Source organism: Chiloscyllium plagiosum, unplaced genomic scaffold (assembly GCF_037043375.1).
Source record: "Chiloscyllium plagiosum isolate Xiang-an unplaced genomic scaffold, Cpla_swu_hap1 HiC_scaffold_22, whole genome shotgun sequence".
In the NCBI taxonomy this organism is placed as follows: domain Eukaryota; kingdom Metazoa; phylum Chordata; class Chondrichthyes; order Orectolobiformes; family Hemiscylliidae; genus Chiloscyllium; species Chiloscyllium plagiosum.
The window spans coordinates 35,463,083-35,489,146 of record NW_028270160.1 but is presented as its reverse complement, the minus strand read 5'-3'; the positions used below and the strand labels follow the sequence as shown (position 1 = coordinate 35,489,146).

Here is a 26,064-nt window from a genome sequence, read left to right as displayed (position 1 = left end):
GCTTTGAGCAAGATTAAAGAGAGTTTATTATACAAGCAATACAAGACATTGAATGTTGTTATATTCTGATGTTTGTGGCAATACCATTTGAATATGAGACAGTGTGTTGTCATCAGGGATTCAGTAAAGCATAACCGACATAAAACTTTAATTTAAATTGCAATAACACCCAGATGAACAATGTGAGTTTGTACTTGTAGATTTCTGCTGAGAGTGGACAGTATAATTTGAATTACATACAAATAGTTGTTAAATGGTGTTGGCAAGAATTTATTACTGTTGGTTGCACTGGTGAGATCAATTTGAGTCTGAGTTGATTTTTTGTCGAAATAGTGCTTTGGGTCCAATACATAAAATAAATGCAGAGAAAGTTTTACATTAACGCTAATGTCATATTATTATTTATTTAGTTTTTGTTAAATTGGAAATTTGCTTTGCGCACATTTAAAGGATACACTGTCCAGAAGAGTTTTTAATGTCATCACTTGGAGGAGATGTTGTCTTCATTTTTTCTGCATTTGGAAATATGGTGAACAGTCTTGCTTCAAAGTCTTCACGTCGCTCATATTCCTTTCCTCGATAAATGAACATCTTGTTCTAGAGAGAAAAAAAATATTAAGTTTTCTAACTATCAGAGCAACTAACTTTTCTGCAGTCATTTTGCTACACAGTGGAGAGGAGATTATGTTAAAATCTAAGACTACCTAATCTTTGTTATGGCGTAGCACCCTCTCACAATAATTGTTATTAGGCAATGGTGCATGCCAGTTTAGCCAACACAGAATTAATGTTGCATTTACAGGGAACTCTGTAGAAAGAGGACAAGAGATCAGTGCACTGAAGATTCACGATCAATACAAATAAACTGTTATAGCTAAATGGATATTGAATTATATTAATAGAACATTCAGCATAAATTATTCATTTTTTGACACCGTATTGGTTGGTGATCAGACTACATTTTGACACCATTTTGACACCGTATTGGTTGGTGATCAGACTACATTCAGAAGAGCACTATGCGGTACCTTTCCCCTTCCAACATGGGGCAAAAATTGTTTTGGAACAGGACAGATGCAAGAATAATTTAATGAACCTTAGGTAGACTCAAAGATATTTGTCTATTTACTAATAAGACCTTAAGACATCAGCAGAAATTGATTATTCAGCTCTACCACTCAATGAGATCATGACTGATGATGACCCTCAACTCCACTTGCTTGCCTGTTCCTCATCACCATTCATTCCCTTTTTGCTTAACAATCTGTCTACCTCAGCCTTGAATGTACTTAGTGACCCAGCCTCCAGATTCATAACCCACTATGAGAACAATTTCTTCCTCATGTCTGTCCTAAATGTGCAACCTGTAATAATTAGATTATGCCCTCTGGTCCTAGACTTGCCCACAGTGGGGAAACAACCTTTCTGTAGTTAATTTGTCAATTCTTGTAAGCATCTTGTATGTTTTAAGAAGGTTGCTTCTCATTCTTCTAAACTCCAATGAGTACAGCCCAACCTACTCATTATCTATGTCAGTCCTTCTATTTTGGACTGCCTCCAATGCCAGTATATCTATCTTTAGACAAGAACCCAAAAGTGTTCACAGTATTCCAGCTGTGGTCTGACTACTGCTTTGTATAGTTTTAGCTACAGCCTGACAGAAATACAGACATAGAGATGGTCTACTAAAGGTCAATAATAAAGAACTGTATAGTATCCTCATTGACAGATCATTACAGTTTGACAGATTGAGAAGGACCTTGGGACATTAGCTCAACCGATGTCAGATTGAAACAGAAATAGACTGGATTTTTTTTCTTGTTTTATTAGATTCTCTACAGTGTGGAAACAGGCCCTTCAGCCCAACATCCACACCGACCCTCCGAAGAGTAACCCCCCCGGCCCATTTCCCTCTGACTAATGCACCTAATACTATGGGCAATTTAGAATGGTCAATTAATCTGACCTGCACATCTTTGGACTCTAGGAGGAAACCTACGCAGACACGAGGAGAATGTGCAAACTCACACAGACAGTCACCCAAAGCTGGAATTGAATCTGGGTCCCTGGCGCTGTGAGGCAGCAGTACTAACCACTGACCCACCGTGCCGCCCCAATAGTCCTTTTTCCAATGTGTTGCAAGCTTCAGGAATACACAATCATTTACAGTGGCAGATGCAGATTCATTGCCTTCGAAAGGGAGTTCAACCAGTTCCTGACTGGAGCAGAAAACAGATTATATAAACATAAGGTATTCATAGGTAAGATTTGGCCTTGTGATCAAGGGGAAGGTGATTGATGATCAGGGGGATAAAGGGGTTTTGAACAACAATGTTTTTTTTCCCAGCATGCTGTCAATAGGCTTGATGGACCAACTCATCTCATCCGGCTGACATTTTCATATGCTGAAAATTATATTGGAAATAAACCTTACGTGTATTGCTAGCCCTCTAGAAAGTCTTGCTGATTATTGATAATCTGCAGATAAGCATGGACACCATATTTTACAGAGTTGCAGAACATTACTCTGAGGGTCTATACAGCTTTTGTTTAAGAAGCAATAATTCAATTGCTATCAATATATGCTTAACTTCGTAATCATCAAACAGCACAGTTTTATGAGCAATACTCGGTTAAAAAGAACTGGGGAATGGCTTACAGATTTTTCACTTCTTCCTTACTTGAAAAAGACATAGACAGCAATTAAAAACTCAGTGGGTATGTCAGTAGTCAGTAATGCTCAGAGCTCACTTGAAGCAATTTGGAGGAAGATCTGAAATAAGCCAGTAAGTCCACCCAATTTAACAGTCAGAGGATGCTTACAATTGCAAATTAACATCCTATGACGTAGTAGGGTCCCATATACTTTGAAGTTTTTTTGGTATAACTGGATGAAATTCAGAATAAATCTGAAGCATCACACAATGATAATTCTTGCTTTATAAAGGACAGTGGCACTTCTATTGCTTTGATTTACCATAATTCAATTATGTTAGCATAAATGTCAATTCAGTAAATTAACATTGAAAATGATTGCTAACATACATAATAAAAATTGCAGAGGTTCCTTACAAGATAGTCCAGGGAGTTCATCATCTTGGACCCCCAACAATCTCCAGACTGATGCCACCATTAGGATCATTGCCACCCAAAGGTGAATTTGTTCACTGGTTCAAGAGTGAAAGTTTAATTTGCATTGATTTATTACCCACAGTTTGCTCCAGACATGCTGATGAGGCCAATGCTTCAAAGTGGCTTATGTGCCCCTTTACTGGTATGGAAAAAATGCAAATCATCTGGTCAATAGATTTCACAACTTTTTAAGACATTATTTTTATTTAGCCCTTGTTTAGTTTTTGTTATCATATACACTGAAACTGCCAGTAAATGTCCCTCTCAGGTCTGAGAGTCAACACATGTTGATTGGAGTGCCAACACTATACAGACCACGGACATCTGTGCGGTAGCTTGAGAGATTAGAAGGAATGGAGGTGGCAGTTTGAGCATATACAGATCATATCAAATATTTTGTTTTTACGTTATAAAGTTGCTTCTTTCCTTCAATTGTATTTTCAAATATAACTTTTGGACTTTTTGAAAAACAATTGCACATTCCTCTAAGTATGCAAGAGTTGAAAACAGGAACTTAACATTTCTAACTGGAGGGAACATGCATTGATCAATGACAAGGATTCGATTAGTTCAGTGAGATGAAAAAAAAAATTAAGTCTTGGGTGACGGAGAGGAAAATAATGTCTTTATTTTTTCAATTAAAGGTCAAGGAGAAATCTGATTTTTTTAAACCTTCAAACAATGAGAATTCTTTTTTTTTGAAGAACTGCAGCACTTGAATTGATTTTCATAAACTCCATTCTCTTAATAGCCAGTGTAAAAATCAATTCAATGAATTGACAGAGTAAATGCTTACTAACATACATAGCAAGGTATTTAACTTGGGGAGTTTAAGAAATGGTACAATGTCTATTATAAATATATTTATGTATTTTGAATAAGTGGCATTGATAATTTGTATTAATTTCTACAGAAGACAATAACTTTAAATAGATTCCAGTTGAAATATTCAGAAGAAAATTATAATTTTGACTAAACGTACATTTTAGAAAAGATTTTATATTCGACTGCGGTAAGGATTAGTCATTTAGATCAACTTTTCTGCAAGTAATTGTTATTGCAATAAGATTACATGTGCAAGCAACTATTTGAATTTACAAATGAAGAAGTGTGTTGTTTGGAGGGATGTGGGCCAGGAGCAGGCAGATGAGTCTGGTTTAGTTTGGGATTATGTTTGGCATGGACTGGTTGGAACGAAGGGTCTGTTTCTGTGTTGTATGATTGCATTCTGAAAATATCAGAACCTTTCTTTCAAGTACACTAGGATAACAGTAATGTTGTCAATTTTCAGTATTTGACTATGCAATAAAATTATCCACATAAACTTGCCTAAAACCAAAAATTAAGCAACACGTAAATATTTCTTGGAAAGATTTCTGAGGCCGATGGTACCTCAGGGACTTGGGTGGCACAAGAATGCTGCAAGTCATTCCACAGCCAAAAACTGAGTTCAAATAAAATTCTGATGACATAGCAGTCTGTTGTTGTCTGCAGTAGTATGGGTCATCCTATATGTGTTGACACAATGTCAATGCTAATCTTAACAGAAAACCGAGGACAAATTATCACAAAGAGACTCTAAGAAAGAACGTTTTACTTTCTTCTAAATAAAACAAAAGTGCCTTTATTTATCATTTCCTACCTAAACAACAGTTTGCATTTATGTAGTTCTTTTAACATAGAAAAATGTCAAAAGATTCTGCATAGCAATATTATATTGTAAAAGTTCACTCCAAGCATACAAGGAGATTTAGGATAGGTGGCCAAAAGTTTGGGAAATTCCATAAACTCCTGCCTAGCAGCTGAAAGCATGGGCATCAATAGCTGTGGGATTAAACTGGAGGTATGCAATAGGGCAGAGATAGACGAGCACAGGTATCTCAAAGAGCTGAAAGACATTATTGGGACAGAGGATGGTGAGACCAAGGGGAGACTTGAAAAATTGCTTCACAGGGAGCCAGTATAGCTTATGAGCTCAGTGGTGATAGGTGAACAAAGACTTCTTGTGTATTAGGACAGTGGCAGCAGAACTTTGGATGATCTTAAGTTTAATACAACAATATTCTATAAATTCTGTAATTTTGACAATATAATTTGGTTTATGCTTACAATAATTTATTCATAAAGCAGACCAACTGATCGCAACTATACTGGATTGCTATTGTCAATTTATTTTTATGGGAAAGGTGATCTATAGGTATGCAATGTGAGCATAGGCAGGGCAGGCATGGCAATATGTCACTCAAAATGTGAATACAGGGTCACTACCTATATCGAGATTTAGAGCAATTTGCATAACTTTCCAAGATGAGCACAAAGCGGAGACATAAATAATGATTAAGTAGCAGAACATAGATATAAACATAAAGGACAGAAGTAGTCACAAATATTCAGCCAAATTTTTCTGCAGCAAGACATCCAAGGGTATGCACTGTAAATTAGCTTTGATCTTCACATTTAGGTTTTTTTTGCATGACAAATTGCTGAATGTGCAAATTGATGACATTGCAGCAAGGGAAAAAAGGCATCTTGAATCTGAATGGACACGATAAAAACTGTATCTTCTCTGAATGAATGAGACTGTAGGACTGTGAAAGAAACAACAAAATAACTCAAAAGGAAGTGTAAAAATGTAAATTTGCTATCAATTCAAGTAAAAAAAAGAAGAACCAGAATGAAACTCTGAAAGGAGAAAAGAAAATGTCAGAATGAAAAAAAAAGCAAAATTTTCAAAATTTTGAAATAAATATTGAGAAAAAGATACTGGATCTGGCTGCAAAAGAGCAGGATCTCTCACGTGGGGATGGGGAGACACTAATAAGCAACCAACCCAATAAGCCTGGTTCTATTGCGCTTCTCTTCCTTTACTAGCAATGTTAACTCAATCTTAAGCTGCATCAGCTTTTATCCATCTTTTATCAATAATCCCCTCTCTTTTCTTACACACACTCTAGTGAACGCCCACCATGAAGCAGTCAGTGCTGGAGATCTGCAGGCCCATCTCCAGCTTGGAGGGAGAAGCTCATTAAAACTCAGAGGATACTCAAACAAGGTGCTTACTTACACCCTCCACCAACTCAGACTGTCATCTCAGTGAGTAGTCTTTCTAGATGAGACTTGGGTGCACAGTCTGGTGAGCACATCAGACATGTGATTCTGATATGTCTCTGCATCTGATTGAGCAGAAAACAAGGCAGGCATTCTAGGTGTCAGTTACCTGATCTGTCACAGGATGAAGATGCATTCCTGTTCTCAGGTATTATTGAACACTGCACAGACCCAGGGGAATGCTAATGGATATGCGCCTATGTTGACACTCCTATCACTCTAGCCACTGACATTCAGCATCAATGGTAAGGTGACAGGGGGATGAGGCACCTTGACCTCATTCCAGGTTATTCCTTCCTCTCAGAGAAACAGGGTGGTGCCAGACTGTACAGACAGGATAGAGCAGCAACACATTGGCCCCTAGATGCTTCTTCCCTAGGCATTCTAGAAGTGCCTGGTCCCTTTCTCTGGCCAATGATTCCAAAGCATGTAGGAGTGTGATGGAATATTCCTCACCTGCCTAGATGTATTCAGCTCCAACAACGTTCAAGAAGCTTAACACAGTCCAGGGCAAAGCAGCCTGCTTGATTAACACCACATCAACAAACGGTTACTCCCTCTTGCACCAAGCTTAATAGCAACAGTGTGTACCATCGACAAGATGCACTGCAGAAATTCACTAATTCCTTAGACAGCACCTTTCAAACCAATGATCACTTGCATTGAGAAGTACAAGGGCAGCAGATACATGGGAATGTCACCATCAACTGCAAATTCTCCTTCAAGCCATTCATAACGATTTTGTGAAGTCATTACACAGCTGACTTTTCATTTGCTACGATGAGGTTCAAACATCTTGTTAGCATGAAGGATGTGCAGGCTCCATTTGTGAAACACACACACTTCACCATCCCCTTCCTTTATGTCTCTTTTTATGATGCTGTTCCTGTGGCCTGACTGATTTTTCAGCCTCTTCCCCATTTCGGTTGATCCCCTTTACATAACTACTAATAAGGAGAAAGTGAGGTCTGCAGATGCTGGAGATCAAAGTTGAAACTTTATTGCTGGAACAGCACAGCAGGTCAGGCAGCATCCACTACTAATAAGTCAATTTTACCTTTGACTTTGAAAATTCCCCAACCCTATATGGCTCTGCATCCTCATCAGAAAGACTTCAGAGTTACAGTGATTTGTTGGAGGCCCACTGCTCTACTTTCAACTTCCAATGCTCCCAGTGAACATCTATGCACTATAAGGTTCCATTCTATTACTTGCAATTGCCTCCTGCTACAGGTAGCACTCTCAGAAACCCAGTACAATGACACCAACCCCTAAACTTGAGTTGCCCAATTTCCCAATGACCTCACAAAATGCCCCCAATAAGCTTCTTTACTAATGTTGATCAAATCCCTAACACTCAGCATGGCCCATCCTCAAGATTAACTTGGCAGAATAGACCCCTTTACTCATAATCCGCAGACTGCTTGCACTTGACCTCAGCACTGACTGTGGCCCAACTAAGGACTGCAAGGATGGAGATTCCAAGAATCCCGTAGGACCAAGCGCCTGACTGACCATGGCAAACCCCCTGTAGTTTAATCAGATGAGTCCCTTGACTAATTGTTGCAGTACTCTGTGACTGACTGTAGTCCTCCTTCTCACTTGTGAGGACTGCTCACATGCAGTGTGTTTACCATGTAAGTGCTGACAGATACCACAGGTCTGGTGATATAGCACAATGCCATACAGCAACATGTGCATCCCTGTCTGACTGATAGATTGACTATTCGGTGATTCCCAGTATCACAAGTTCCTTTCCTCCATCAGCGCTGGAAATCAAACTCAAACTTGAGACACTAACAGCCTATAACTAAATGCTCAATATCTTGTACACTGAGAAAGCAATGTGACCACACGGAAGGTGGCAACCTGTAACTCGCTGCTCAAGTCAGTGTGTATTATGAAAGGAATGTGAAGTAGGCAGAGGCTCACAGCCTTCGAGCAAGCTCTAAAGTGAGTGAGTCCTAAGAAAACAAGCTAAGAGCCATCAGATTTGTGTGCACGTCAGCTCAAAAACATCCCTGTTTGGATGCAATTTGTCCCTCTGCATAAAGTAACCTGGCAGTAGCATGCCAGTCTCAGCTACGAAGTACCATGTTGAAGGCTTGCGGTGTTGTCAGAGTAGGGCTGAAAACAGGCATGATGAGGAGATCAGGCCAATAGCTTGTCGATGCTGAGATGCAAGAATGATGGATCCAGCCATGAAGTATATAAGGATGCTGTTCAGTTGAAGCAAGGCACGGTGGCTGGATTTTTTGAGCTGCAGCTATGAGATACCCACTTTTTTTTAAACCTGTCAGGAATGTGTGCTATCTAGCTGGCATAATGGAGGATGAGAAATAGAGGTGGGATGTAAAAAGGAAAGGGAAGGGTATAATGAGATTCAAATGTATGAAAATATGGTAGTTGCCACTTCAGGACAAGGATCCTGAAGTTGCCATTTAAGGATTGAAGAGAAAGGCTTTCTCGACATTAAGAAATTGAATTTTTCATTCTCACCATATTTTGTCACCTTTCTCACCATTACTCCTACCACATCAGGGAGAAGGAAATTAATTTTAAAATATCCAAATAATTCAGCACATACTAATACAAAATTGATTTTTGTCGGCATTAGTTTTAGAGAAAGGAGACAAAATAATTGAAGGAAAAACATACATTTGGTGTTTATAATTAATTAATTGGGATGAACAGTTATTATTTTTTCCAAATGAGAAATTATATGTTGAAAATGAAAATCAAAGGCATATATAATTTTCAAATGTTTTAATTGAAAGTAACAATAATTATAAACTGCAAGACACAAATAGGATATATGCATTTTAATTAAAGCTATGTAAACAGTCTACATAACATAGGCTTTCCTGATGTTCATCCAGAACATTTCTGCTGTGTTCCAGTTTACATCAAATCTTAATCACTCACCATCCTGTGCTTGCTGACCTATGCTACTGCCTGGTAAAGCAACATCTCGCATTTATAAAAAGATCAAGTGCACTTTCAAATTCCTCACTAGAATGGCTCCTCCCAACTCTCTAACTTCCTTCAAGCTGCAACCCTGACATATCAAAGCTCTTTTAATTTCAACAATTGAGCACACCCAATTTTAGTTATTCTGTCATTCTGCCTATACAATCAACTTTCTTGACATTATTTGAGGATTTCTCTATCTAATCACTCTGTCTCAGTTTCCTTTTTAAGACCTCCTTACAATCTACCCCCTTTAGTGGCTCAGTGTCATAATTTCTTTTATAATGTCTCTCCACATTTTCCATGTTAAAAATGATATAAATATAAATATAAATTATCATGAGTCTGTGGCTTTATGAAGACTAACATGCCTTACTGAAAATTATCATAGAACAAAAAGTTTTTTAAAAATCATAATTTTAAATGCAACTCACAAAGACGATCACTCCTTTCAAACAACAAATTACAAACAAATAATATCTGTATTTTGAAAATTGAAAGTGATCACTGTACATCAAAATCAACTATACTTCCTCACTTTCAGTCATGATGTGTAGCCAGCTTTCATATTCTTCTCTTAAAAATTTAGATCAAGTTCAAATTGAAAACTGACTACTACACTTGGCAATCTGAAACATTTTCTGAATGTCAATGCACCACCAACTCAGCCATGCAGTACATTCACCCAGTGCGACATCATTCAGGTATTCAGAACAACAGACTGATTCTCATGCGATCCTGTTATAGTCCATTTCAATAGATTAACACTTTCTGGATCTAATTTACAGGCAGGTACATTCTGATGCAAATGGTGTACTTCACTTTCTAACTTAAAACCGGGGCATGCAAGATTAATAGCAATGCTCTGCAATAAAACTGAGCCAGTTTAAGTTCGCAATACACTTTGAACTAAAGATTTAGCAAAATATATATGGTCTGATAGCTTTCACTGATATTAGATAATTTATATTCTCATTCATCAAATAGTTTGATATAACAACTATTAAGTAAGTTTAGAGACATGAATATATCTAAAATCTCTATGCCTTGCTTTGTACAGCACTGAATAAGTAGTCATTAAAAATAACCCATGTTTATAGAAGTTGCTGTAATACCTTACTTCAGAAATATTGAGAATAAGCAATTAAATATAATCCACAAAATAAGATTGGTATTTGATTCCATTACAGCAATAAATGAAGTATAAAACTTAATGTTGGTCAGAAGAAGCAAGGCATGATGGCTGGACAGAGTTGATGCCATGAGATACCGGCTCTCTCTTGCCTGATGAAAATTTGGATTATCTCGTTTCACGGTGGTGCAGAATTGGAAATTGGATGCAAAAGGAAGAGTTCCAATGAGACGTAAATGAATGGAAACAAAGTAATCGCCACTTAAGGGCAAGACCTTGAAGTTACCATTTAAGGCTTGAGGAAAAAAGTTTTCTTGGTAAGGAGAAATTGATTTTTTTTATTCTCACCATATTTGAGAAGAGGCAGGTCTCCATAACTACTACAGAATTTTTTAAAAGGTCAAAAAATATAATTGCAGTAGAATTATGGGAATATTCATATGTCTTATTCATATGCTTCTTTAGGACATCAATGCAATCAAAAAATTATATAAAAAGTTCAAGTTTTCTGATAAGCATAGGATCATTTCACTGAAGAGCGTAAACAATTAAGTGCAACTGAAATATGAAAAGTTAGTTCGGTATCCCTCCCATCTGACTACCAGATCTGCAAAATAATTACAGCAATTTTTGCTTTTATTTCAGATATTCAAGTTATAGTACAATTGCAACAATGACCAGAAGAATATGGATTAAATTCATTATGCTGAAGAATTGGTTTGGTGTGACAAATGTATTTAGCAGGGATAGACTCTGCAGAATTCCAAAACCACAGATGCATCTTCAACTGACCGAACAAATTATTATCCAGAAGCAGCCAGAACCATGTAAAAATACAAAAAAAAAACTGAGGATGACACCAATTCAGTGGAGGGTTTGTGCTCTCAATAATAAAAACAACATTTTGGATAATTCTTACCTTTTAACGAGTGAGAATTTCAGTTAAAATTTTTCACCAACTTTCCAGATTCTTGAAAATGATTCTGTTTGGTCTTGTACAAACCATTTTAAAAACACTTGAGTAATTGTTAGTATTGTTCTTGAAATGATTATAGAATTATGTAAATCAGTGTGTTTTAAGTCTAAGTAAATTTGGAATGAATTCAAAGTTAGTCAAAAAGGAAAGTGCAATTTTGTATTCTATGGCTCTCTGTAAGATGTCTAAATTCAAATATAAAAATCGCATCTTGGAGTTAAATACTAATGCCATTTCCTTCAGTAAGTCCAAATGGAAAGGTTCACCTCCTTTTGCATGTATTTTGCATATGTATAGATCTTTTTAATTACTTTAGATGAAACTCATTGTCACAACACTCTGCTGGTCTTGTCCCTCTACTGTATACATAATAACACTGAGCAACTCAAAAAAAAATAGTCAAAAGACATTTTTGACAATACAAATAATAGAAAATTAAGATTGAAGTTTAATATGTTGGCACTCAAGAAAGACATTCTAAAAATATTAATATTGAAGAATATGCATTAAATCTGTCAAGGCATTGCCGACGGTGCAACAGTACCTCAGCAATGAATGTGTCTATTGAATCAACACAGCAGTTTTTACAGTTCACTTTAAAGACAGGGAAAATTAAAAATCCATGTTAGGCAACATATAAGGCTTATATGTAGTTTGATTCTGTATAGTCTATTCACATCTATTCATACTGCAAACTAATGTAAATAGTAACTGCTAGTAACATTCATCTTGTTTAATTATCTTCAGGTTTATATTATAATATGAGAGTTAGCTTTTCATAGTGCAACACATTTCCTTCCCACCAATTTTATTTTCCCTATCTGAGAATGTTTCTTTTGTTTAGAATCAGAAACAATGAGACAATTAATACATCTGTAAAATGAGAAACAGTGTATTAAGCAAATGAACTGAAGTTTTCCTACTTAGAATTGTCAAAATGTTTTCCATACCAATCTAAAAATTAAAAGTGCTCACCCGGATAAATGAAGGAAAGCCTTGACCATAGTATCCAACAGCAAAGTAATCCGGTTTTGCTCGTATCACTTTAACAATGTTCTCATAAAACTGAGCTTGTTTTTGCTGCAAAAGTGATCCACAAAATTCAAATGATTAGCAACTCATACAAGAAAGAAGAAAAATGATCTGTCATTTAATGTCTTACCAGCAATTCACTCAGTTGTTCGTAATCAAACAGTTCATTTTCATATTGTTCTGCAAGTTCTTTGCCGATAGAAATGGCCTCCTCCCACATCTGAAAAAGAATGACAAAGATAAAGCAGAAGTGCTCAATGTTTTCTACTTACTCAATACTGCATTTGATTCTCAATGCATTCAGCAATTAAGTTTAATACGTTTCATGTCATAAATTTTTTTCATGATTTGGAGGAACTGGTGTTGAATTGGGGTGGACCAAGTTAAAAATCAGTCAACATCAGGTTATAGTTCAACAGGTTTACTTGGAAGCACTAGCTTTTGGAGCGCTGCTCCTTCATCAGGTAGCTGTGATTCTGCTATGTCGTACAAATTGTGCAATCACTAGCTTACTTTGACTGACAGCAACATAAACATTTTGAAAAGTAATTCTCATTTATTTTTACTGCTGTAGAAAAACATTAATTTCTGGAATTACTGTGCACGGAGAAGGACTTTGGTGCCTTTCATCATTATAAGAGTTAATTACCCAGGATTACACTGTGCCATTGATTTGTATAGCATGAATGTATGGCATAGTTTACCATCAGCAGATTACTTAAATTTCACAACAACAGGAGGAGTCTGGGTGGAGTGGGAATGAAAATTTGGTTTTAGGATGGTCTGAGGGGTTGTTGAATTACCCATCCAGATGCCTTTTAAATGGTGTAATTGTACCAGCCTCCACTACTTCCTCTGACAGCTCATTCCATACATGCAACACCCTCTTCTGCATGAAAATGTAGACCCTTAGATCTCTTTTACATCTTGCCTCTCACCCTGAATCTATGCCCTCTAGTTCTGGATTCCCCCACCCCAGGGAAAAGACCTTGTCTGTTTAACCTATCCAAGTCTCTCATGATTTTACAAACTTTTATAAGGTCAACTATCAGCCTCTGATGCTCCAGGGAAAACAGCCCCAGCCTATTCAGCCTCTCCCTAATGCTCAAATCCTCCAATCCTGGCAACATCCTTGTAAATCTTTTCTGAACCCTTTCAAGTTTCACAACATCCTTCCAATAGGAAGGAGACCAGAATTCCACACAATATTCCAAAAGTGGCCTAACCAATGCCCTGTACTCAATACTCTTGACCAATAAAGGAAAGTATACCAAATGCCTTCTTCACTGTCCTATCTACCTATGACTTTACTTTCAAGGAACTATGAACCAACACTCCAAGATCTCTTTGCTCAGCAACACTCCCTAGGACCTTACCATTAAGTGTATAAGTCCTGCTCTGATTTGCTTTTCACAAATACAGCACCACACATTTATTTAAATCAAACGCGATCTGCCACTCCTCAGCCCATTGGCCCATCTGATCAAGATCCTGTTGGAATCTGAGGTAACCTTCTTCGCTGACCACGACACCTCCAATTTTGGTGTCATCTGCAAAGTTACTAACTATAACTCCTATGTTCATAAGCAAATCAATTATATAAATGACAAAATGTCATGGACCCAGCACTGATCTTTGTGGCACTCCACTGGTCATGGGCCTCCAGTCTGAAAAGAAACCCTCCACCATCATCCTCTGTCTTCTACCTTTGAGTCAGCTCTGTATGCAAATGGCTAGTTCTCCCTTCCATGAGATCTAACCTTGCTAACCAGTCTCCCATAAGGAATCTTGTTGAATGCCTTACTGAAGTCCATATAGATCACATTCACTGCTCTGTCCTCATTAATCTTCTTTGTTACTTCTTCAAAAAAACTCAATCAAGTCTGTAAGACATGATTTCCCACGCAGAAAGCCATGCTGACTATCCCGAATCAGTCCCTGTCTTTTCAAATACATGTAAATCATGTCCCTCAGGATTCTCTCCAACTACCTGCCCACCACCGACGTCAGACTCACTGATCTATAATTCCCTGGGTTTTCCTTACCATCTTTCGAAAATAGTGGCACTGCATTCGTCAACTTCCAGTCTTCCAGCATCTCACCTCTGATTATCGATGACATAAATATCCCAGCAATCACTTCCCTAGCCTCCCACAGAGGTCGAGGGTACACCTGATCAGGTCCTGGGGACTTATCCACCTTTATGCGCTTCAAGACATCCAGCACCATCTCCTCTGTAATACGGACATTTTTCAAGATGTCACCATCTATTTCCCCTCTATATCTTCCATGTCCTTCTCCACAGTAAACACTTGTTTCGTATCTCCCCCATGTCCTGTGGCTCCACACATAGGCTGCCTTGTTGATCTATGAGGGGTCCTATTCTCTCCCTAGTTACCCTTTTGTCCTTAATACATTTATAAAAATCCTTTGGATTTTCCTTAACTTTCTTTGCCAAAGCTATCTCATGTCACATTTTTGCCCTCCTGATTTCCCTCTTACGTATACTTCTACTACCTTTATACTCTTCTAAGGATTCACTTGATCTATCCTGTCTATTCTTGACATTGGTTCCTTCTTTTTCTTGACCAAACCCTCAATTTCTTTACTCATCTAGCATTCCCTATACCTACCAGCCTTTCCTTTCACCCTAACAAGGATATACTGTCTCTGGACTCTCGTTATCTCATTTTTGAAGGTTCCCATTTTCCAGCCGTCCACTTACCTACGAACATCTGCCCCCAATCAGCTTTTGAAAGTTGTTGCCTAAAACCATCAAAATTAACCTTTCTCCAATTTAGAACTTCAACTTTTAGATCTGGTCTATCCTTTTCCATCACTATTTTAAATTTAATAGAATTATGATTGTTGGTCCCCAAAGTGCTCCTCCACTGACACCTCAGTCACCTGCCCTGTCTTAATTCTCAGGAGTAGGTCAAGTCTTGCACCTTCTCTAGTAGGTACATCCACATACTGAATGAGAAAATATTCTGGTACACACTCAACAAATTCCTCTCCATCTAAACCCTTAACACTATGGCAGTCCCAGACTATGTTTGGAAATCTAAAATCCCCTACCATAACCACCCTATTATTCTTACAAATAACTGAACTCTCTTCACAAATTTGTTTTTCAATTTCCCACTGACTGTTATGGGGTCTACCATACAATCCCAATAAGGTGATCATCCCTTTCTTATTTCTCAGTTCCACTCAAGTAACTTCCCTGGATATATTCCGAGGAATATCCTCCCTAAGTACAGCAGTAATGTTATTCCTTATCAAAAATACCACTCTCTCTCCTCTCTTGCGTCCCCTCCCCCCAAACCTTCATGTGGCATTTGTATCTTGGAACATTAAGCGGTCAGTCCTGTCCATCCCTGAGCCATGTTTCTATAATTGATATGAAATCTCAGTCCTACGTTCCTAACCATGTCCTGAGTTTGTCTGCCTTCCCTGTTAGGCCTCCTGCATTGAAGTAAATGCAGTTTAATTTATCAGTCCTACCTTGTTCTCTGCTTTGTTCCTGCCTGCCCTGACTGTTTAACTTGCTCCTTTTCTCAACAGTACCAGTCTCAGATTGATCCCTTTCCTTACTATTTCCCTGGGTCCCTCCCCGAAACCTTAGTAGCTTAGATCCTCCCGAGCAGCTCTATCAAATCTCCTTGCCAGTAGTCCTCTTCCATTTCAGGTGCAACCCTTCCTTCTTGTACAGGTCATTTCTACCCCAGAAGAGAGTCCAATGATCCAAAAATGTGAACCTTTCTCCCATGTACCAGCTCCTCAGCCACACACTCATCTGCTCTCTCCTCCTATTCATAACCTCACTCACTCGTAGCACCGGGAGTAATCCAGATTTTACTATTCTCGAGGACCTCCTTTTTAAATTCCTGCCTGACTTTCTATATTATCCCTTCAGAATCTTATCCTTTTCCCTTCCTGTCATTAGTTCCAATGTGTACAATGACGTCCTGCTGATCCCTCACCCTTCTGAGAACATTTTGCACCCTCTCTGGGGCATCCTTGATCCTGGCACCAGGGAGGCAGCACATCATTCTGATTTTTCACTGCTGGCTGCAGAAAAGTCTGTGTGTGCCTCTGACTCGAGAGGCTCCTGTCACAATTAATTGCTTTGAACTCAACACAGCATTAGAGTCTGTGTGGATACCAATAACTTGGCTGTTCGTTGCCCGGAGAGTCCATCACCTCCTTTATTTTCCAAAACTGCATACTTGTTTGAAATGGGGAGAGCTATAGAAGACTCCTGCACTACCTGTCTACGCCTCCTACCTCTCCTGGAGTTAACCCATCTACATGACTGTATCTGCTGCTTTTCTCCCTTCCTATAACACCATCCATCACACCTCCTCGCTCTTGTAAATTCCTCATTGCCTCTGTCACTCCAACCGATCCATGATAAGATTCGCAACCAAACACACTTACTGCAGACATAATCAACAGCATCATGGAAACTCTCCCTAAACTTCCACATCTGATAGGAAGAGCCTATCACTCTACGAAAGGCCATCTTTGCTCCTTCACATTCTACTGACCCAGAAGATAATACTGTTTTTTTGTTCTAAAAAAGTGTTCCAGGCTAACTTCGTAGTTATGGTTTATATTTTTAAAATTTAACCAAGAGACAGATTTCAATAAAACATATAAATCAAGAAGGAACTCACTCTATTCATTACAGCAGACTTAAAGGTTCCAAAACAATGCAATAGCATATAAAATAGTAATTGCTGCCCTTGGAATTTGTGAAAATCACCCCCAACACCTGAAATACCTCAAAAAAAAGGTAGTTCTTACAACCACAATTTTTTCCTGTCCTCCATCTTGGAATACCCAATAATAAGTTTTTATAATAGAATCCCTACAATGTGGAAACAGGCCCTTTGGCCCAACAAGTGCACACCAACCCTCCGAAGAGCAACCCACCCAAACCCATTCTCCTACTCTATTACCGCTGACCTAGACATCCCTGAACACGATGGACAAGTTAGTATGGCAATTCACCTAACCTGCGTATCTTTGGATTGTGGAAGGAAACCAGAGCAACCAGAGGAAACCCACGCAGACACGGAAAGAATGTGCAAAGTCTACACAGACAGTCGCCAGAGGTGGAATCAAACACAGGTCCCTGGTGCATTGAGGCAGCAATGATAACCACTGAGCCACTGTGCTGCCCAGTTCTATTTTAAGTTACTTCATCAAAGTTGCTTAAAGTTAATGCTCCACAGTTTTTTTTTGCAAATGTGGAGGGTGTTAAGAAACCACTTTGACGTTTTTCTGATAGTGAGCTAAATACAATCTAATGTATATAACTGATTATAGCACTTTTTACAATGCAAACTCTGTTGTACCCAGTGGATGAGTGGGACAATCAGTCAGTCCACCCTTCTAAGTGTAACAATACTTAAACAGACCAAACATGCCTTTCAAGTGCATTTACATCTACTCCATCAATTTAGGAATTTTAAACTGTGGGTTAAAATCCTTGGAAAAGCAGAATGGAATCTGTTTTAAATCAGCACAAATGTAAATGGATTTGCAGCATTTGGGTTTCCTGCCTTGAAGATTCATGCTTCGTTCCCTTACACTGCTGGCAAAAACTGGATGCTTTAGAAACAGGGGTTGGACAATCGGGTCTTATGAAAGTCAGCTGAGTAATCTCGATTCTGTAAAAAATGCAACTCTTTGTGGGGAGATGGGAAGTCATAAACGAGTACTAGCATGTATTGATTAGAAGCAGAAACGTGACAGGATGAACTGATAACTAGGTAAGGCATAAGGTGGGAATCATGGAAACTCTGAAGGAAAAGTGTCAATAACCAAAGGAAAGTAAAAAACAGGATGAATATCAGATTAACCAAGAGAGTTGGGGAAGTTGAAGGGAACGAGATAGTAGACAGTGTGGTAAATAAAACAATTAGTAATAAGATTTATCAAATGACACAACTTGCTATCTATAATAAACCATAATTTCACCACTAAGAAAAGAACAATCTGTCAGTCATTTTTGCTATAGTATTCCTGTTTTTCGTAGCATTACGCATAAGGAACTTCTTAAACCAGTAAAGCAGTTCAGGGTTTAATCTAATATTTAAAATATATCAAGTCAATATACAATTAACAAGCATGCTATTATCTTCACATCCAACATAAAAATTTTAAAAATTATATAGTAAAGTGCATATAAAAATAGAAAATGTGACCTTTTAAGATATTAAATTGTTAATGTTATTATACAATCAATGAAAAATTGTGTGATTATGATTATGTCGGCGTTGGCAGTTGAACAAATGAGACAGTTAAGAAACTAGTCTGATCCAGTTCAAAATTGCGTGGGAAGAATGTAAGTATTTTAATTAGCATAATTTAGCTCCATGGAAGCAGAGCCTGTTAAATGTCCCAAGAACAAGGATTTTTAAAATTCAATTCTGTATTATTCAAAACATATTGAAGGAAAAGTATACATTTAATAACATAATTAACAAATATCATTAATTATGACATTATATTACACTTTAGCACTTGTAATAATTCTGTGCAACAGAAATATGCAGTTGTATCGGGTACAAAGGCACCAAAACGTTAACATATTGCTTATTTGAATTACAGATTCCCTACAAAATAGAAAGGGGTCTTTCGGCCCCATAAGTCCTGCATCAACCCTCTGCAGAGCATCTCAACCTGACCCAACTCCCACTTTATTCATGCAACCCTGTGTTTACTCTGGCTAATGGTCCACCTAGCCTGCTTATCCTTAGGCACTATGGGTCAATTTATCATGGCCAATCTACTAGCCTGCATCTTTGGACTATGGGAGAAAACTGGAGCACCTGGTGAAACCCACGCAGACATGGGGAGAATGTGTAAACTCCACACAGACTATCACCCAAGGCTAGAAGCAAACCTGGGTCCTTGACATTGTGGGGCAGCAGTCCTAGCCATTGAGCTACCGTGCCCCCATGGAATATGTTAGAAATGATTTCCCTGACGTGCTTTGTTTCACAGAGTTGAAGGACAGGATAAAAGTGGAAATCCAGATAATTTTGAGTGCATAGTTTTAAATTATTCTGGGAGTTCTGAGGAATGATTGAGTTGGCAGATCTTGGCTTGTAACTTTACTAAATACAGACCAGTTAAGGCACAATTACGATGAATGTGGAAACATCTAGTTCTCAACTAATTTTTAAGTCTCATTTTGAAGTTAACATCATGACATAGATACTTGCAGTATAAGTGGGATACTGGTGCTGGGTCAAAATCTGCTTTGTAGAAGTCTTTTCTGAGTAATGTATCTTCCTTCTTGGATGTTACTAGCTAGTCAGGGCAGGTCAGGCAGCATCAAATGAACAGGGCTGCGCTTTTCCAGCAACACATTTTTAAGCTCTCTTCCAAGGATGTCAACCTTGAAGAAGTTCTCCTCCTCCCTCTACAAGGATCTTAGTGAGTCTTTCTCTCTCTCACTGCAATTCCCAGATCATCACCTCTGTTCTGAAGGTATTCAATCTTAACAGCAACCCTTAGCTTACTCATTTCCAAATTTATTATAGCTGAAAAGCTGTATAGCCAAAAATCTTATTCTGTCCAGTTACAAAATCATTTACGTTCACTGCTTCAGATTATTTTTGAGCCAGACCAACCTCCCCTTTGCCCCCATCTGCATCTTTCTGATTGTTTGCTTGCCCCAGTAAGGCCTGTGAGCCCCAGCAGTCATAAATATTTGTCTGCTCGTGGAGATCAGCACTTCGAAGTCTTGACTAGCCAGTCTTGCAATTCTATTCAAGCGATATACAACAAAAGGATATCCCTCAGATGTAGGGACATAATTTCTCAAGCTTTTTGATTACTACTACTAACATTTTATGATGTAAATTTCCTTGTTTTTTTAGACTGGAAAATGCTTTCAATACTTGGATGCGCACTTCAATACTGGAAATTTTGTGAATCTTGACCAACACAATATTACTGTTTTCAAAACATTAAAGTAGCTTAACAGATGTTTAATGAGGCTACATTGCAATCTCACATTGTAAAGGCAGATGTAAAAAAGCATAGCTTAGAGATTACTAAATCTGAGTCATAAGCTCAAGAGAGCTTATTACACATATAAAACTCTCAATCTATGGATGCACTCAAATCGTGACATTCCCCTTTTGGGTCAGCAGAAATCAACTCTGATAGCAGGTGCTAGAATGTCTGACAGGAAGTAGTCGACAAGGTGCACAATGCTGTGCTTAGATCAAAGAGTGAGTTCTAAGAGTTTGGAAGCGCTAAAATATTACTGCATACAGATATGAAATTAGCACAGACTTGAATTTACTGATTACTTAATGCAGACAGTTTATAACAGTATGTTACACTTTGTTTTATGTATTATGTTTAAATCTGTAAATTATGTAGCCTTTTTAGAGCATTTTCAAAAGGTGTTGCCTGCTGTAACTGAAAACATTCCTTTTGTCACAACATCTTTTATTAATACAGCATTACCTTTCCTTTGTCAAAGTAATGGATGATTTCCTGGTAAAGCTGTTCTTTCAGTTGGCCTTGGGTCTGTGCTTGATATCCATCTCTCTGATTTAGGTGAGCTGCACATGGCTGGTCAGACCACTTAAAATGAATAAAGAATAAGTAAATGTTTTAATTTTATATATCAATATATACATTTCTAAACTTAACATTAACTAGATCACTGCAAGTTGATGTTGATGGCACAGAAGGGAGCAAATTGCGCACCGTCCTTGTACCTTTGCTAGACCAGTTTCACATTAACCCCATCTCCCATTGACCTGTTTTTTTCCCTTAAATGATCAAATGGTACTTGATAAAACTACTCCTAAAAGCAGCGTGATTCATACTCCAACAATAACACAGTTCCAATTTAGTGTAAGAGGCCATCACAGATATTGACCCCCATGGAGTGAATACTTTGCATCAATAGCAAGTTGAGAAAATATAACCTATTAATTGCCCAATGTGAATAGCTAGCAAACTGACGGTGAAGCACTTAATGAATAAAACTGTCTTTTTCATCTTTGCAGCTACAGTTCATTCTTCTGCGAATTTCTCAATGCAATTATAAAGATTAAATAAAACTTGAAATCGGCACAACACTAAAATTCTCAGAGCAACACAAAATGCAGACTGCCAGTACCATTAGAACCTGTATCCTGCTGACTTTCAGGAGATATTTCCTTTGGTTAGTCTTTTGTGCTTCTGAAGCAACCTGGTATCTGTACATTTTACATTCATTCGAGGAATGTGGGCATTGCTGGTGGGCCATCATGTACTTGCGGACAAACTAGCAGGAAACCTGCCATCAGGATACGTGAACACCAATTGGCCACTAAAAGACATGACCCACTATCACTAGTTTCTATACATACAGACAAAGAAGGACACCACTTTGACTGGGACAATACACACATCCTTGGACAGGCGAAACAAAGACACACATGAGAATTCTTAGAGTCATGGCATTCTAACCAGAACTCCATCAATAAACACATCGATTTAGATCCTATCTACTTTCCTTTGAAAAAAAGATCCAGAAATGACATCACCCACCTTAAGAAACCAAGACCTATAAAGAGAGAGGCAGGACATACCACCAGTGCTTCACAGAGACGCTCACTATTACCTAGTATGGTGATGAAATGTCTGAAAACAAAACTTCAAGCTCAGCGAGCTAACTGACATCTATATTATCAACCTGAGCTACAAATCTTCTCAAAAACTGCTGACATGTATTTGTTGTCTCCAGCTGCCCGTGAGGCAAACTGCATTCTTGAACTGTGTTAAAGAAAAATCACATAACACCAGGTTATAGTCCAACAGGTTTACTTGGAAGTACTAGCTTTCAAAAAGCTGCTTCTTCATCAGGTGGTCCTGATGAAAAAGGAGCACTTGAAAAGCTAGTACATCCAAATAAACGTGTTGGACTATAACCTGGTGTTGCGTGATTATTAACTTTGTCCACTCCAGTCCGATACTGGCACCTCCAAATCACAAATTCTTGAACTTGTCATTCGGAGTAGGTACACCCACAATGCTGTTATGGACGGAATTTACTAGTTTGACCCAATCACACTAGTTCAATAATGAGTGCAGGGACACATGCCAGTGCAGAACCTGACATACCCACGAATGAAGTGGTTCTCTTACACAGGATTACTTGCATGTCAAACAGCATACGTAGCAAGTGGTAGACAAGCTAAATGATTGGACAACCAATAGATCAGATATAAGTCCTCCAGTTCTGCCATATCCAGTTGTGAATTAATTAATTGTGGAGGCTCCACAGACATCCTCATTCTCAATTTTGGAGCAATCAACACATCAAATCAAATGATAATGCTGAAGCATTTGCTACAATTTTCAACAAGTGCTGAATGCGTAATAGCATTTGGTCTCCACTGGCTGCCCTCAGCATCATAGATGCCAGTTTTCAGTCAATTTGATTCACTCTATGTGATGTCGAGAACCAGAAAAAAGCAATGACAATGGGTCCTGACAACATTTTGACAACAGCACTGAAAATGAATACATCCAACCTTGCTGCATCCCTTTGCCAACCTGATCTGATACAGCTGCAACACTGGCATTGTTCCAACAAAGTGGAAAATTGCCACTTCATTATAAATACATACAGCAGGACAAATCCAACAGCGTCAATAACTGCCCTCCAACATCAGTAAAGTGATGGAGAGTGTGAACAATTGTGCTATCAAGCAGCACTTGCTTCACAATAACTTGTTCACTGCTGTTCAGTTTGGGTTCTGCAAGAGCCACTAAGCTCATAACCTAATTACAACATTGACTGAAACATGGACAAAAAAACAGAATTTCAGAGGTGAGATGACAGCGACTGCCATTCAGATCCAAGCCTCATTTCACCAAGCGTGCATTCGTCGGCATCACATCTAACACAAAGGAAAATAATTCTGGTTATTGGAGGTCAGTTATCTCAGCTCGAGGACATCTTTACAGTTGCTCAAGGTAGAGTTCCAGGCTCAATTATCTTCAAGTGCTTGATCAATGACTACCCCTCCATTAGGGTCAGAATTGGGTATGTTTGTTGATCATTGCACAATTTTCTACATTATTTGTGATTCCTCAGAGAATGAAGCAACCTCTGTTCAAATGTAGCAAGACGCAAACAACATCCAAACTTGGACTGAAGCTTGGGAAGAAATACTGAAACCACTAAAATGCCAGGCAATGACCATCTCCAAAAAAAAAATTCAACTATCACCCATGACATTCAACAGCAATACAATCATTGAACACCCTCTACTGTCAACATCCTTGGGGTTACCAGAGATCAGAAACTAAACGACTGCCAATGGCTTTTAATTTTATTTTTCAAACTTAATCTGTAGTTGCATTATTTTCTTATGACTTAGGTGTACAGTTCCTTCAGTTCTTTCAACTAGGAGACAAAGCCAATAATAGCCAGTGGTTAACATTACTGCCACACAGTACCAAGGATTTAGATGTGAACATACGAGGTATAGTTAATAAGTTTGCTGATAACACCAAAATTGGAAGTGTAGTGGAAAGCAAAGAAGGTTATCTCAGATACCAACAGGATCTTCATCAGATGGGCCAATGGGTGTAGGAGTGGCAGATCGAGTTTAATTTAGAAAAATGTGTGGTGCTGCATTTCGGAAAAGCAAATCAGAGCAGGACTGATACACTTAATGGAAAGGTCCTAGGGAATGTTGCTGAACAAAGAGACCTTGGAGTGCAGGTTCACAGTTCCTTGAGTGCAGAGTCACAGGTAGATAGGATAGTGAAGACGACATTTGGTTTGCTTTTCTTTATTGGTCAGGTTAATGAGTATAAGAGTTGGGAGGTCATGCTGCGGCTGTACAGGATGTTGGTTAGGCCACTTTTGGAATATTGCGTGCAATTCTGATCTCCTTCCTATTGAAGGAAATCAATAGGATTTCCTTCAAGGGTTCACAAAACATTTACAAGAATGTTGCCAGGTTTGGAGGATTTGAACTATAGGGAGAGTCTGAATATGCTGGGGCTGTTTTCCCTGGAGCTTCGGGGGCTGAGGAGTGACCTTATAGAGGTTTATAAAATCATGAGGGGCATGGATAGGATAAATAGACAAGGTCTTTGCCTTGGAGTGGGTGAACCCAGAACTAGAGAGCGTAGGTTTAGGGCAAGAGGGGAAAGATATAAAAGGGACAATGTTTTCACGCAGAGAGTTGGGTGTGTATGGAATGAGCTGCCGGGGCAGTAGTGGAGGCTAGTACAATTGCTATATTTGAAAGGCATCTGGATGGGTGTATGAATAGGAAGGGTTTAGAGGGATTTGGGCCAAGTGCTGGAAAACTGGACTACATTAGGTTAGGATATCTGGTTGGCATGGATGAGTTGGACCAAATGGTCTGTTTCTGTGCTGTACATCTCTACGACACTATGACCTGCTTTAGATTTCAGTGTGTGGGTGGAGTTTGCACGTTCTTCCATGTCTTCATGGGTTTCTGTCAGGTGCTCAGGTTTCCTCCCATAGTCCAAAGATGTGCAGGTTAGGAGAATCAGCCATGTTAAACTGCCCCTTAATGTCAAGGAATGTGCAGGCTTGCTGGTTTAGCTATGGAAAATGCAGGGTTATAGAGATAGGGAATGTGGCTCTTCGGAGAGTTGGTGCAGACTTGATGGACCGAATGGCCACTTTCTGTACTGTAGGGATTCTATATCCCTTCACTGTGGGAGTTTTCAAGGTAGAATCAGGCAAATGAAAAAATTCATTGCTCCTTCCTCACATGCTTTATGAGCTGAACTAAGTAATGTATCAACCAGAGTCTGGGTGCACTTCTTTTTAAATGCTAATGAACTATTCAAATCACTTCTGGTGCAAAATCATCTTCTGCATACGAGCTGTTTGACTTTTAACTTCATATAGTATAAAAGAATATTTTAAAATGTTCTGGTGTATCTTGTTTCTTTTAACAGTCAATATGAATGTGGGTTTATCAGCTATGATATTAGAAAAATATGAGGGGTAAGTAATAAAATGGCCATTAATTCATTATTCATGTCAGATACTGGCAGTGAAGTATACAATAGGCCAATCATGATACTGAAAAACAAATACTGCAGAATTTTAGGATGCTGCTCTTGTATATGGTGATACAATGTAGGAAAACTGCTAGTTAATGCATTTAGCCAATTAAAGAATTGTATAGGAGCAAAAATGGGAGTAGAACTTTATAAACCATACATCTAATGGTTTACGATAAACAGAGGATATGGTGGCAAAATAAAAATGGAAAATTTGTAGGAATACCTAATTAAAGAACAGAAGACATCCAATCTTTCCAGATTATACAGAAACAAACAAAATAAGCACTTCATCATAGTTTTTACAAGTTTTAATGGAGAGTGAGGGATTACATCCACATATTGTTTTTGTGGAGCGCAGCACCCAATAAAGCCAACAATATGAATTGTCTGGCAAATAAGCAGAAAATATAATCACGCACAAGCACTTTAACTCAATCTGGAAAATTTATTCACTCAGCAAGCACAGAGGAAAGATAAGAAACTGATCAATGTGTTATCAGAATTGATAAACGCTTTTGCCTTTCATCAGGTGAAGTCTGGATCAGTGGAGTAATCAGCATATGCAGGAGATCATGCACATAAAACCTCAGTACCATTCTACAGAGAAGTAGTTTGCACTCAT

At 38.4% G+C, this 26,064-nt stretch overlaps 1 protein-coding gene across 1 annotated transcript in view; it reads right to left on the bottom strand.

The window, feature by feature from the left end:
* The window catches only part of dock1 (dedicator of cytokinesis 1), a 592,086-nt gene that overhangs the window by 80,934 nt on the left and 485,088 nt on the right, over nucleotides 1-26,064 (bottom strand). Inside the window, exons 38-41 of the mRNA XM_087998957.1 lie at nucleotides 20,850-20,969; nucleotides 12,481-12,570; nucleotides 12,294-12,398; nucleotides 456-597 (exon numbers count right to left, since the gene is read on the bottom strand). Of these exons, the coding sequence (XP_087855083.1) occupies nucleotides 456-597; nucleotides 12,294-12,398; nucleotides 12,481-12,570; nucleotides 20,850-20,969 (457 nt within the window). The remainder of the gene's footprint in view (nucleotides 1-455; nucleotides 598-12,293; nucleotides 12,399-12,480; nucleotides 12,571-20,849; nucleotides 20,970-26,064) is intronic.